This window comes from Desmodus rotundus, chromosome 7, assembly GCF_022682495.2.
Source record: "Desmodus rotundus isolate HL8 chromosome 7, HLdesRot8A.1, whole genome shotgun sequence".
In the NCBI taxonomy this organism is placed as follows: domain Eukaryota; kingdom Metazoa; phylum Chordata; class Mammalia; order Chiroptera; family Phyllostomidae; genus Desmodus; species Desmodus rotundus.
Window position 1 is genome coordinate 55,964,053 of NC_071393.1, and position 13,927 is coordinate 55,977,979.

Sequence of the window (13,927 nt, forward strand, 5' to 3'; positions counted from 1 at the left end):
TAAACATGCTTTTTTCCCACCTAAGTCAGTTCTGTATATTCTACTGTTGACTGAGCAGCAAAAGCATATAGAAAGGTTGGGGCCCTGGCTGAGTACTCAGTTGGCTACAGCATCGTGGTTGTGGAATCCCCGGTCAGGGCATATACAAGAATCAACCAATGAAGCCCTGGCTTGGTGTGGCTCAGTGGACTGAGTGCCGGTCTGCAAACCAAAGGGTCATCGGTTTGATTCCCATTCAATGCACATGCCTGGGTTGCAGGCCAGGTCCCCAGTAGGGGGCGTGCAAGAGGCAATCATGCATTGATGTTTCCCTCTCTTCCTTCCCCTCTGTTTAAAAATAAATGAATAAAATCTTTTAAAGAAGACAAATAAATGGTCAATAAGCAAAAAAAAAAAACACACCAATGAATATGTAAGTGGAACAACTCGTTTTTCTCCCTCCATTCCTCTCTCCCTTCGCCCCCACAAAAGAAAAAAATAGCTTGGGGCTGGGGAAAGGGCACTCACTGCTCTTTTATAGCAGCTTACCAGTTTTCTTTGTTTCAAGACATTCCAGGAAAAGGGGTTGAAGGAATACGGGGAAGTTAGGTGGGAGAAGGAATCATTTCATACAAACCTGAACAGGGATACTGTTTGCATTCTATTTTTAAACTTTGAACTAAAGTGAAATTCATTTACAAATAAGTTTACTAATAAGATAAACCCTTTATAATGTGGCATAGTGGATGGTTCTAAGGGCTCTCTTTTAATGTTTAACCATTCACTATTTTGTAGTGGCATTCTCTAGTTAATTACATAACAGCATTGTAACTGCCATATGCCCATAAAATTGACTTCAGGCTTTTAGAAACTGGCAACTAAAATTTAATTCTGATGTTTTCATTAGGCACACAATATAGTAAAGTTTTGACTTCTTAAGATGCTTTACAGTTGAATTTATTGGAATGACATTGGTTAATAAAACCATGTAGGTTTCAGGTATACAGTTCTGTAATACATCATCATACTGTTATTGACCTGATGCCATGTCTTTACAGATGTAAACTTTGAAATATGTAAACAGATCAAAAATTTAAAATCCACACACACACGAAAAACAGGACTGAATGAATTATTACTGCCTAGAATGCCCAGTAGAGCAAATAGTGTAATTAATACTATTAAATATGTAATATTCTGCCCCCAGTCTCCTTTCATCACCATTTGTCCCCAACTTTACCCTCTTCTACCCCCCACCCCTCCATGACTCTTTTTGTCTTTGCTTAATCCCTTCACCTTTCTCACCCAGCCCCCTCCTCTTGACTTTTTAAGAAAATTTTACTTTTAAGTTACAGTACTTTCAGGTGTATAGCATTAGCAATTGGACAACCATTCGGAGACAAAGTGCCATGTGTGTTTAAGTCAGTTTAAATTTTTATTGGCTGACAAAGAGCTGCCACACTTTCTTCCACGTCATGCTGCTATTTCTGAATTTAATTTGCAAAGAGACCAAACATTTTAACAAGAATTTGAACAAGTTGGGGGAAATGCTTATGGTTAGAAAATAAAACTTACAGAAAATTTTTCTTTGTACATCATATTTTAAGATACAGTTTTGTTTTCCATTTAGAAACTGAAAAACACCTACTTAAAATGTCTTTGGAAGGGTGCCCCATTTTGCAGGGTGTGCTCTTCCAGATCCTTTTGGGTTGCAGATGTTGAGAGGCATTCCGTGTTCCCATTTCCTGTGTCTGAGGCCTGCGCCTCCCAGTTTTCAGCTTTCTGACATCTTATCAAGAATTAGCAGAGGGGCAAGAATTCTTGCCCGATTCGTTTCTACAATGCATCCGTTCAACACCATCTCATCCAAAATGATGTATACTTTATCCAAATTAAACATTATCTAGGGTCATATTAAGGAAATCAGTTTTAGAGTTATGAAAGTGTTAACATTAAGTAATAATTTAGGACTCAGCCTGGAATTTTTCCCGTGTAAATTAGTTTAAGCATAAAGGGTTTTTTTCCTCAACAGAATCCTTGAAATAAAACTTAAAATTGGTGTCCATATTAGAAATTATCTTCATGTACACATACACAGCTAGTTTCACCTTGGTGAAGCTAACTAGACTTAGGCAGAGTATGGAACAGCTACACCTTTTAGCCAGAGGGAAAGAGCTGGAGAACTTAACAAGTGACATTTGGTGAAGCCATCACCTGGCCTCGAGAACAAGGTTGTCTTCCCAGACAATAGCAACAGTAATAGCCATGATTTCTTGAACACACGTTCCGTTCCACGCATTGTGTTGTGTTTGACATGTTATTTCAGTCTTCTCTACAGTTCTGTGGTGTACATGTTACCCTCATTTTACTCAGGAGCAAACAGGCTCAAAGCCATTGTCTACGGTCCCATAACTAGTAGTTGCCAGAGCTGGACCTTCAGCCCAGAGTTTGGCCTTGACTGCTCTGCCTCCAGTTCTCAGAGGGGCCCTGAGGCTACTGAGTATACACCCTCATTCAGCCCTGAAACCCCCACCCAGAAACGCCTTTACAACCTCGCATATTAAGCTATCCTGTACGTCAGACACGCTGAAGAAAAAATGACCACGAGGAGGAACGAATGAGAAGGTAAGGCGATGCTGACTCAGTTCCCAAACAAAAATCTGAATTTCAAGACAGCACCTGTGATGGACAGTTCTAAAAATACTCATTTGAGGATCATGGAGCCAGTTTAGCTTACTGATGTTCTTAATGGAAAGTTAGTATAGGGCATGGGGGAGAAGAAAATATTGTCAGTCCATGACACCTACCTAACTCTAGTTAGGAGACCCTTCATTTGAGTGTCCTTAACTTCCCTTTTGTGAAAGAAGAGGAACTGGATTGAGATGGTAACAATGGTGAATGTTTATGAATTCTAAGTTTCCATCACTTTAAACAGAATTATCGTGGTCTATTAAAAACAAACAGCTGACAGGTTGTTTCAAATAGACAAACTTCATTCGACAAATGAGCGATTAAATGACCCAGGGGAGTTCATAATTGAATAGTGAATCTTCGTACAGTGATTTCAGATGTTGAAGTCTATATTGTATATGGTTAGTGAAGTACATTAGTATAGAGTGAGACAACCCTGTGAATGACTTTTAAGATTCTATTAGGCTCTGGGGTGATATCCCATTAAGCTCTGTGCAAATAGTCTTCCAGCAGAATAAACTTTTTCAGGAGCCCATGGGAATTGTCCTTAAGTGACCCAGAAAAAAAAAGCTTTATTCTGTTATACCTATTAATAATATCTCCCAATTATACAGATGATTGCTTTGTCCATGGCCAAACTGGGACTGAAATATTAGGCCCTTGACTCAGTCATTTGTGTTCCCCAGGCCCAGAAGCCAGAACTCAGAAGCAGCCAAGACAAAGCAGGAATGAGACAGGCAGGTACAAGTCAAGGCCGGGTGGGGGACCCAGGTGGCTGCACGTAAAGTGGCCCGTGGAACCCCCGGTTGTGTTCACTAAGGGTCATGCAAACGTTACTGCCTCTGAGAATGTCAATTCATCTAAGAGAATTTTCTTTGAGACAGAAGGAGATCTAATTTTAATCTCTGTGAATTGAATTGGTTCAGGGGATCAAGCTACTCTGAAGACGGTCCCGTCTTTGGCAAGTACATGATCAGCAAATCAGATGTTCCCCGGGCAACTGTCCCAACTGTTTTGAAATTCAGATGAATTTACTGCTGAATCATATCGACCACTGACATTCTCACGCTTGCAAGGACAAGGTCCTTCAGCTAGTCTGAATTTCCCAACATCCTGGAAGCATGAGTTGCTTGCTCAGTGAGGTCATTTTGTCCTGTGCGCATGTGACTGTCTATCTGAGTATCTGGCTCAAACCTCTAATAGTCCCGCAGCCTTCTGGCACTATACAGGGAAACCGCAGACCAGATCCAATGTGAGACAAAAGCCTGAAAGCTGATTTCCCCCTGGAATCATGTGGCTCCTTTAAAATAAGAAGACAGCTGTTGGTCACATCTCGATTTGGTTTATGAGCAACTTGTGCACACTGGTGAGGCCAATTGTAATGGCATTTGGGCTATATGCCAGGTGAGCGGGGACCAAAAAATACCCTATATGCCAAGCCCCATGGCAATAAACAGGCACACGCACTTCGACCCTGACGTCAGGAACAGGACAACCCGAGAAAGGCCTAGGCTGCTGGCCTATTAATGTGGTGAGCTGAGAATGAAGATTTCAAGAAGGTCCTACCTTCAGGCTATACTGAACTTAACTGACTTAAAGGTTCTTAGGTTGGAGGTGACAGGAACTAGCAATAGCCTCCCAGAGAGAAGATTCGTATGCCCACCTTCTCCTAACCCGGAAACCTAGAAGCCTTTCCGAATGTCTGTAAAGTACGTTAGAGTTGAACATCTTGAGGTCCCACTAACAATAGTGCCATTTGAAATCGATTTTTTAATTAAAGTGACTGAACTGTTTGTGGTTTCTATATCAGAATTTCGATCTCTCAATCATGAAACACTTTTCATCATGGTATTTTAACACCACCACGGTGGCCTAATTATCCTTTAATAAGAGAAAATTGAGCAGCAAACATTCAAAGGGGACCTCAGAAGCAATTCCAAGGCAGAGCCCAGCCTAGAAACGGAAATTTCTAACTACATTTTGATCTTGATCTTTTTGTCTTACTCGATTTCTTTTCTTTCTTTTTTTTTAAGACCCTAGCTAAGCAAAGTTTTAATACATGAGGGAAGGAAAAAAACTTGCTCTCATTATTTATACTTTGATTCAATTTCCCACAAAATTAGATAAACTGCGAAAGGCCACTGTCTTTACATTCTCCACACAACATACTCTATTGCTGTGCAGGAGACTGTCGTCACGAAGATTCTGCATGGTCTTGGATACACTCCTTGTAATACGATTTTCTCTTCATTTATAGGCTTAGTATTGTCTCTCCTAAATTAGGTCACTGAACAGGAGTGTATTTTTTTTAAGTAGATTTTTCCTTAAAGACCCATTCATACTCCAAGAGCAACAAAACATCCGGGTGTAATTTTTTAAAGTTTATATAGGTTTATGTAAATTATCCAAATATGAAAGTTGGCATTGCGTCAAATACGTCTGTGATTTCTCCTGTATTACTCTATTCCTAACTGTTTTCTCCCATAACTGGCTGCCACTATTCCTGAGTAAAACAAAACCCAGAAGCATGGGGCAGGAGGCGTGGGGGTAAGGCAGGGGAACCTGGGGAGGAACAGGAGCAGACGGGCATGGCACCCAAAGTTCTCAGGACACGCTGAAAGGAAATAGATGGCTCAGGCTAGTGAGAGCCAAACAAGCCTGGAAGGCAGAGCTGTTTAATCTGGAACACTCGCATCCCTTTTCCGGGTGAATGGCTGACTCTCCTGGGGACTGTTCGTAATTCTCATCGCTCACCACACATGAGGGCACCGAGCAGCACTCTCTTGCTGGGGGGGGTCCTGACCCTCATCTCCGGCCCTGCCCTTCCTGAGGCTGGACCAGCCGCACACATTCCCTGCAGCCCAGGGCCGGCTCTCACTGCTTCCAGTCCTGCTTTCAATTCACGTATTTTCAAAAGGAAAAAGACATGTTTAGCGATCTCTGAACGTGAACCCCACTTCTGGAGAGCGTGCTCTTACCCAGACATCCAGATACTCTCCTCAAGATTTTTCTTCATTTCTGACTCCTCCAACCAAACACTAGTGTTTCTCTAAAACTTCTTCCCAAATTCAGGAAAAAGCTTGACAACACCAAGACGGCATGGTGACAGGCACTTTAAAATGTTTTGTTGGCAACTAAATTGCCACACTGTACTCCAGATGATTATAAAAATTTTTTTAAATGCATCAAATTTAATCATATCTAATTTAAAGCCCTAGAGTCAAGGGCCCTGGAAATCCAGAGTATCAGCTATGCCTCCAAGTAGCTCTAATGATAGGGACCCGTCACAGAACCTCTCAGCACCTCGGCCTCTTCATCTGAAAGTGAGGTCTTAACCTGAGACTTCTGTGGTTTTCTTCCAACTCCAAAGTACGCAAATTCTCTGACTCTAAGAGTAACCTTCAGGGAGAGGCGAGCTAGTTCACTGCCTTCTGATATTACCAAGCCATTCCTGATATAGGCTCCATCATACCTCAAAAGAAATCCTTTTGTAATGACTTAATTATTGTAACTTTCTGAGACAACACTGAGTAAATTTCAGTTCATTTAGAAAGGCTGTCCGGGGGGAGGAGGGGAATGTCTTTGTTTTTCTTGCCAGTATTTCCATAGCCTCTAGTTGGACAACTACGGTGATTTCTCGTTAAGTTAGGCTGGAATGACTTCCTACTTGTGGAAGACAACTCCGGTTTCTGGACCTCGGAAGGTGTTTAGGATTTTAGGACAATAATGAAGGACAATGAAGGAATGAGATCCACCCCCCACCAGTGATCAGGGCCTGACTACCACTCGTGGTGGTGCTGTTTTCTGTTACCTGGCGCACTTGCCCTCCAGGGAGCACAAGGGAGATGTAACTGCCTGAGTCACAGCGAGGGCGAGCAGGACGGAGACCCTTCCTACTCCTCATCCTCAACTGCAATAAAGAGGGAATGAATCGGGGTACTTTCACACTACTCATGTAAACTTGAAGGTTCCAGAGTTAACTGCTCGGGCTTTTGGGCTTTAAGGACTTGTAAAATAAAAATGTGAGTGTTCTAAAGGTTTTTCTTTAAATACTTTTGAATTAAAACATTCTGGATTCTTGGCGTACCCTGTATTTGTAGGAGAGGGAGCACAAGAATATAAATAGGGAATCCAGCCTGTTTCCTTTTTCTGCGCGTGTGGGTTACCACAGTTACCATCCCAGCCACTGTCATTCCTGCCCCCAGTCCTGGGTGGGGATGGGGGAGAGACCTGCAGAGGCCCTGGCAGCAGTAAGTTCTGGGGGCCCAGGTAGCTGGAGGGTTGTCAAGAAGTGGATGGGGGCCCTGAAGGCTCTGGATGAGCACCCTCACCCCATGGAGCGGGAAGCTGCTGAAGGCAGGCTAGAGTAGGGGCCCAGGAAAAGGACCCTAGTCATCCAGGTTAAAGGCAGCACTGCTGGATTCCATTCTAACCAAAATAAGCCAGGTCTTTAAGCCTCTTTAAAGGCATGAGATACTAAAAAGGCTGTTACGGTTTTCTGCACCTTCACACGTACAGCAGGTATGTGTGCATGGAGGGGTCGGATGTCCCCCCCACACCACCACTCAGGGTACCGCCCCAACGAGGCAGCAGGAGGGGGCACAGACAGCTCCTCCAAATGAAAATTGTCTGAAGAACTCAGCAAACCCAAGGCTTCAGAGTGGAGCCCATTTCAGGAAGCTTATCAGTTGGTTCCTAAAAACCATCTTTAAAAAAAAATTATTTACCTTTATTTTTATTTTTTTATTAAACTAAAAACCATCTTAACTCACGGAATCTGAAGTCTTAAATAAGTCTACCAAAGTACGTAATAGGGCATACCCTCCTTCCAGAAGCAGGGCCTCAGGGACCCGCACACCACCTTTCGGCCCAGTGGGTGGGGCGGCATGTGGAGAGGGTGCGGGGTTCATTCACGGCAGGTGACTGACTTAGGTCACTGACGGGCTCGCGCCCACGGGGCCGCCTGCCCCCCCAGCACAACTGCAGCAGAGTGTGCACTTCGCAGAAGGGTTTCCAACACGTCAGAATTTCTGTCCTGAGTTTTGTGCTTAGGTTGTTTCTTTATAAAACCCCATCCCCTCTTGCTCTATGAAGTAGAACAAGCTCATACTAAGGAGAAATGTAAATGGTGCATTTTATTTCTCAAACTCTGCTCATGCAGACTCTGGCTCCAAGGTGGGAAAGCTTCCAGAAATAAAGACTAACTTCCGTCCTCCTGTTGCTGCACCACAACTGAGCCTTGAATTGTCTGTCCCACGTGGGCTGACAGGGTGGGCTGACAGGGAAGGCCCTCGTAGCTTGAGCCTGCACAAGATTATGTGCTTTGAGCGCTGGGAGGACGAACTCCAGGTTGTGTTATCAGTTGTCTGTTTTCAACCCTTCACGGACTAAGGAAGTCTTCCTGGCACAAAAGACCTGAGCAACATTACATGTTCCAGCAGGTCCCTCGTTCCATGCTGCCAGGGTGGCGACACAGGTCATTCGGGGCCTTACACAGAGGGAGCAGGAAGCCAGCCGCACCTCTCAAAGGCTCCCTGGTCTTACCATCATGAAACTGGCGTGTGGAGGTACTCCCTCCACGTGACAGGCAGCAAAGAACTAGGTCTGAGGCAGAGCAGAGTTGTGGGTTTTTAATCTGATTTTTTTTTCAGATGGCTGAGGCTAAAAACGCTTTAAGAATGTCAGTAGAAGAGAGGTGCCCTAGGCCCTGCCTGGCCTGCCACCTGCTCCACTTTCAGAACTTCGGAGATTTCCGTGAAATTATACCTAGAGAGATTTAGTTCCCTTCTCTAAAAGATGCAAAATCCCTAACCTGTCAGATGGATATGCCTAGGTAATTGCTCAGGACAGTAAATAAATCGGTCAGTGCAAGAGAAGACAAAATGAAACGAAGCAAAGTGAGGGGAAAGGTACAACTTGTGTGCCTCAGTGTGGAAATTAAACCCAAACAAGAATACCGGAGCTCATTACATGGACCTATGCTAGACACCAGAGGTGTAAAGACAAACCCATCTCTATTTCTAATAAACATCTAGTCAAGACATAAGACGCATCACCACAGCTAGTCCAACTGGACTCCATACCCGGTCACAACTGATTCACTTTAATTCTCTGAATGTCTAAACTTGTAAGACTCTCCCCTCCTGTTCTAGGTATAAGGTAACTCAGCTCAGTTACCTAGAGTCGTGGCAACATCAAATAATAAGGCTGAGAGGATTTTAAAGCTCTTCTAATCTAAATCTGCCCTGAATGGTTGTGGGTCTTGTCCAATACACACAGCTGGTGGGTGGCAGTACCACAAGCAGAATTGGGGCCCCACATTTCCAGGGAAGTGTCTACCAGCTTTCACTACCGTCCTGATGACTTTTTAAGTCAAGAGGCATTTCTTGTTCCCCTGTACAAGGAGGAACAGGTTTATTTTGGAATGCTTTAAAGGGCTTGGTTACAATGGAATGTTACACGCTGATAAACAGCCTGGGCTTGGACCTCCTAGGTCAAAGGGATCACAGACTCAGGTCACTCACCACTAGAGGGCACTCAGATTTCCCCAGTTCATTTAAAAAGGCTTCTGAATACAGCCTGCAAATGAAGTCCATCAACAGGATGACATTTTCTATCAGTGGTAAAAGGCAAATGGCCATTTTTTCAGACTGCAGTGACTCTGGGCCTAGGTGTCTAAATGTATATATGTCTGCATATACATAAGCATGTTATGATTAATATATGTTTGGTATGAAGTTACTATTTTAGATTCAAGCCTGGTATTTTCTCAAAGGACTCTTTTATTTATTGCTTTCAAGTGGTAAGCAGATTTTTGAAGGAAAAATTAACTTAAAAGTCAACTCACCTCCAGACCCTCACTCAAAACCCAGTGGGCCCCTGCCCAACCCTGCAGGCCTGCAGTGTTCCCCACAAGCCATGCCTGTTGCTGGGGCCCTCAGATACTTTGATTTAAAAGGGAGAAGAGAAGAAAAGGAGAGATCATGCGGAGAATTCCTGGAGACTCACACCTGGAGCCAGGACAACCCATTCTCTCCATGAGGACCAAGACTGCCTGCCTGCATTACTAAATTCTAAAAAGGTCTACTCCATATACTTAAAAGAAGTTAAATTAACATGTAACAGTTATTATTTATTACTACCATAGAATTGCCCTGTCTGAAAACACAAAAATCTTAATAGTCTTTGTAAAGACAGCTGGGGTGTTTCTGCAAAGCACCTGTCTCTCTAGCTGTCAGGTTTGAGTTGCTGATGATTAGCGTTCTGGAGTCTAGATTCTGCTAAATTGTTTTCCTGCCCCATGTCACTTATGGCACTTACCTGATAAAGACTAGCCTGTGGTTTGCCAAGTACTGTGGAAAACCCGGCTCACAGCATTGAAAAAGGATACATCCAATTCACTCTGGAAGACAGAAAAGGGAGCAAGGGTGAGAATGAGACCCTGGGACACCAGGCACTTAGCAGAGGTAGCGGCTGCTCTGTCCACACACCTGGAAGCAGGCGGAAGAGGCTACTCTGTGAGCAGAAGCGTTTCCTGAGAGTGGAAAGCCCTCAGTTTGGGGTTGTGATTTTAAAAACATATGCTGCCGTTTGGAGGAATTTTATAGGCCAGAACAATTATCTTTAGAACATACAGGGCATAAACTAAGTCAACCTTTACGGATACAGGTAATTTGTTTTGATAGGTTTATCAAAACCCTTAATAATGTGTATACCCTTTGAATCCATCAGTTTTACCCCTAGAAGTTTATCTTAAGGAAATAATTAGATAAAAGCACAACAATGTGTCATAGGGTATTCAGGGTAATGTTTATAGTGGCAAATTATTGAAAACAAGGGGGACTAGTTAAAAAATTATGGCAGATACACAAATGATGATGTCAATACATAAGTAATGACATACTGTTGAATAATAAAGCAAGTTATAAAATGGTAAAAACATTATTGTCCTGTGCATGTCTGTATACACGGAGGCAGACACAGGTGGTTAGATGCAGACACATATAAAGCGTGAGAGGAAATGCACCTAACAGTATGCACCAATAAGTGACGGGCTTACTGATCTCCCCTTTCCATTTGCTTAGATGCATTTTTAATTTTTTTCAACGAACACAGACATTCACACCATGAAAAGGTCACAGAGGGAGAACAAAGCGTAAACCGTTAAATTCATCTTGGAATGGACTTAAGGTCTGTCACACGCAGCACTGCCGGCACTTCCGCAGCAACAGCCCTCAGCTCTGGCCAAGCCGCCTCCTTTAACGCTACCTGGGTTGGCTTTCTGTTTTGACACGTGATGCTGAGATGCTTCTTTCAGCCCAGGCAGCAGCATGAGACACATCTCCAAATGTAAGATTTGGAAACTCTAAGATTAAAAATAGTCCCAGAAAGAATGTTTAAAACTCAGAAACCTAAAAATAAACTTTAGATGACAAGGCATTCTGCCTGAGTGGGACAGTTTCTATTTCCTTTCCCATAGTACTCTTTTCCGTCCTCTTTCTCTTCTTTTTGTTTCTCCTGTCATCCTGAACTGGGTCCTCCAAGTCCTGTGTAATCACCACGTTTCAATTAAATTCTAAGCTTTACTTCTGTGGTTTATGTGGTCACTGACTCTCCCTAGAATTACAGCTGGAATTCAACAACATGCTATTTATGCTCAGTTACTGAATATGATAATAATAATTTTAAAAACCTTAGCAATGATAGTGCTTGCAGCCGCTCTTCATTCTCCCAGGTTTAAAACATTGCCAATTTGGGTAATTACATTCTTCCTGATAGGTGTTCCCTTTAAGTGGTTAATCACGGCCAGCTCTGAATCACAGACCCTGACTCGAAACCAGTCTGTGTTGAGACGGGGGGGGTGTCTGGAGGTGAGCAGGAGCTAGAGTTACACTGCCCAAATACGGTAACCACCAGCCTCAGGTGGTGACTTAAATGAACTAAGATTAAATAAAAGTAAGGTTCCTCCTTTACTCTAATGACATTTTAAGTGTTCGAGAGGCACATGTGGCTAGTGCCTACCGCATTGGACAGCACAGGTACAGAACATTTCTAAAACTACTGAAAAGTTCTTTTCGATACTGCTGGTCTGTGGTGCTCTGTCCAAGCAATCGCTACAGAGATGGACTTTAAAGCCAACTTCAATGCTCTCTGTCCCCTCAAAGCCAGTCTCTGGAATGGCCAACCTCCAGGTTTGGAGGGCACCAGTCCCCTCCTCGTTAGAGGCACTATCGTGGCGCAGAGGCCACTAGGCAGCTTCCCAGCTGCAACATCGGAATTAGGAAGCAGCTGACAGTAAGCCTCATGCATTACGGCAGTGGTTCTCAGACAAGCATGGATCAGAATCACCTGTACAGCGTATTAAAACACAGACTGCTGGGCCTCAACCCCCCAGTCTCTGAGTCAAAAGACTGGGGTGGGTCCAGAATTTTTATTTCTTACCAGTTCCCAGCTGATGCTTATGCTGCTTGTTCAGGGACCACACACTGAGATCCTCTGCACTGAGGCAAAGCAGACAGGCTAATTGATTGTTCCATGAAGGAGTCTGCCAAATGTTACTTCTGGCACTTGGAGTTAGGCTGACGATAAAACTATATTTTTAAAAGATTTTATTTATTTATTTTTACAGAAAGAGGGAGGGAGGGAGAAGGAGAGGGAGAGAAATACTGATGTGAAAGAGAAACAATAGTCGGTTGTCTCTCGTACATGCCCCAACCAGGGACTGAACCTGAAACCCAGACATGTGCCCTGACTGGGAATCGAACCGGTGACCTTTTGCTTTATGGGACGACACCCAACCAAGCCACACTGGTCAGGGCAAGATATAATTTCTTAACATGGGTTTTGCCCTTAGTAGGCTTTAGTGCACTCAATATTACTAACTATGGGTTCCACTCACTGTCTCAGGAGGAAGCAGGTTGGAAACAAGGCCTTCCTGATCATTTTATTTAAAAGCAAAATGAAATAAACCAAACAACTTTTAAAAATCAGCTTGTGCCACTATTACTTCTCCAGAACATCTAACCAAGGCAGAGGGAGGCCTATGGTAGCAGAGTAAAAATGCTTCACTGATTCTTTTTTTAAAGACTATTGATTCAAACTAACTACAAAGCTAAAGTCAGCAAGAGAGTGTGGTACTGGCAGAAGGATAAACACACAGATCATTGGAACAGAACTGAAAGTCCAGAAATAAACTCTTATATTTATGGTCAACTGATTTTTGACAAAGCTGCCAAGACAATTCAGTGGGGGAAAAGAATCGCCTTTTCATCAAATGGTGTTGGGACAATTGGATATCCACGCACAAAAGAATAAAGGTAGACCCGACTTCACACCATATACAAAAGTTACTCATAATGGACCAAAGACCCAAGTAGGAGCTAAAACTATAAAATTCTAAGAAGACAGGAGTGAACCTTAATGACCTCTGGTTAGGCAAGGCCTTTTTGGACATGACACCAAAAATATAAACAACAAAAACAACAACGACAAAATAAATTAACTGAATTCATCAAAATAAAGTTATTGTACTTCAAAGGGCACCATCAAGAAAGTGAAAAGAAAACATTTCATTTTCATTTTCTAATGAATGGGAGAAATTTTCTACATGGGAGAAAATATTTCCAAGTCATATCTGATAGAAGACTTGTATTCTGAATACAGAAAGAACTCTTACAGCCCAACAATAAAAAGACAATGCAACTGAAAAATGGGCAAAGGATTTGGACATTTCTTCAAAAAAGATATACAGATGGCCAATAAACACACAGATTCTCAACACTGTTATCCACTAGTGAGACACAAATCAAAATCCCAATTGATTAGCCTCTATACCACTTCACCCACTAGGATGGCTATAATAAAAAAAGACAGATAATACGTTTTGGTGACGATGTGGAGAAATGAGAACTTTCAAACACTGTTGATGGAAATTTAAATCATGAAGCCACTTTGGAAAAGTTTGGCAGTTCATCAGAATGGTTTAAAATTAAAAAAAGTTTTTTCAATTACAGTTGTCATGAAATACTGTGTTAGTTTCAGGTGTACAGCACAGTGGTTAGACATTTCTGTAACGCACAAAGTGATCACCCCGTAAGTCCAGTACCCACCTGGCACCACGCATACTCACTACAATATTAGTGACTATTCCCCGTGCGGTACTTTACATCCCCAGGGCTGTTCTGTAACAACCAATTTGTATTTCTTAACCCCTTTCCCTTTTTCACCCAGCTCCCTAACCCCCATCCCACCTGGCAAC

At 42.9% G+C, this 13,927-nt stretch overlaps 1 protein-coding gene across 9 annotated transcripts in view; it reads right to left on the reverse strand.

Moving 5' to 3' along the window:
- Positions 1-1,391: 1,391 nt before the first annotated feature.
- Positions 1,392-13,927, reverse strand: part of AP4S1 (adaptor related protein complex 4 subunit sigma 1) — a 41,766-nt gene continuing 29,230 nt past the window's right edge. For 7 of the 9 annotated variants that reach the window (XM_053928725.2, XM_024551353.4, XM_045188273.3 and 4 more), the window contains 2 exons: positions 10,061-10,072; positions 1,392-1,882 (listed from right to left, as the gene is read on the reverse strand). In XM_053928725.2, coding sequence (XP_053784700.1) covers positions 1,754-1,882; positions 10,061-10,072 — 141 coding nt within the window. In that variant the 3' untranslated portion in view covers positions 1,392-1,753. Of the gene's footprint in view, positions 1,883-9,990; positions 10,073-10,938; positions 11,036-13,927 lie in introns of all 9 variants that reach the window. The other 2 variants (XM_053928726.1, XM_053928727.2) reach the window with 2 other exon arrangements.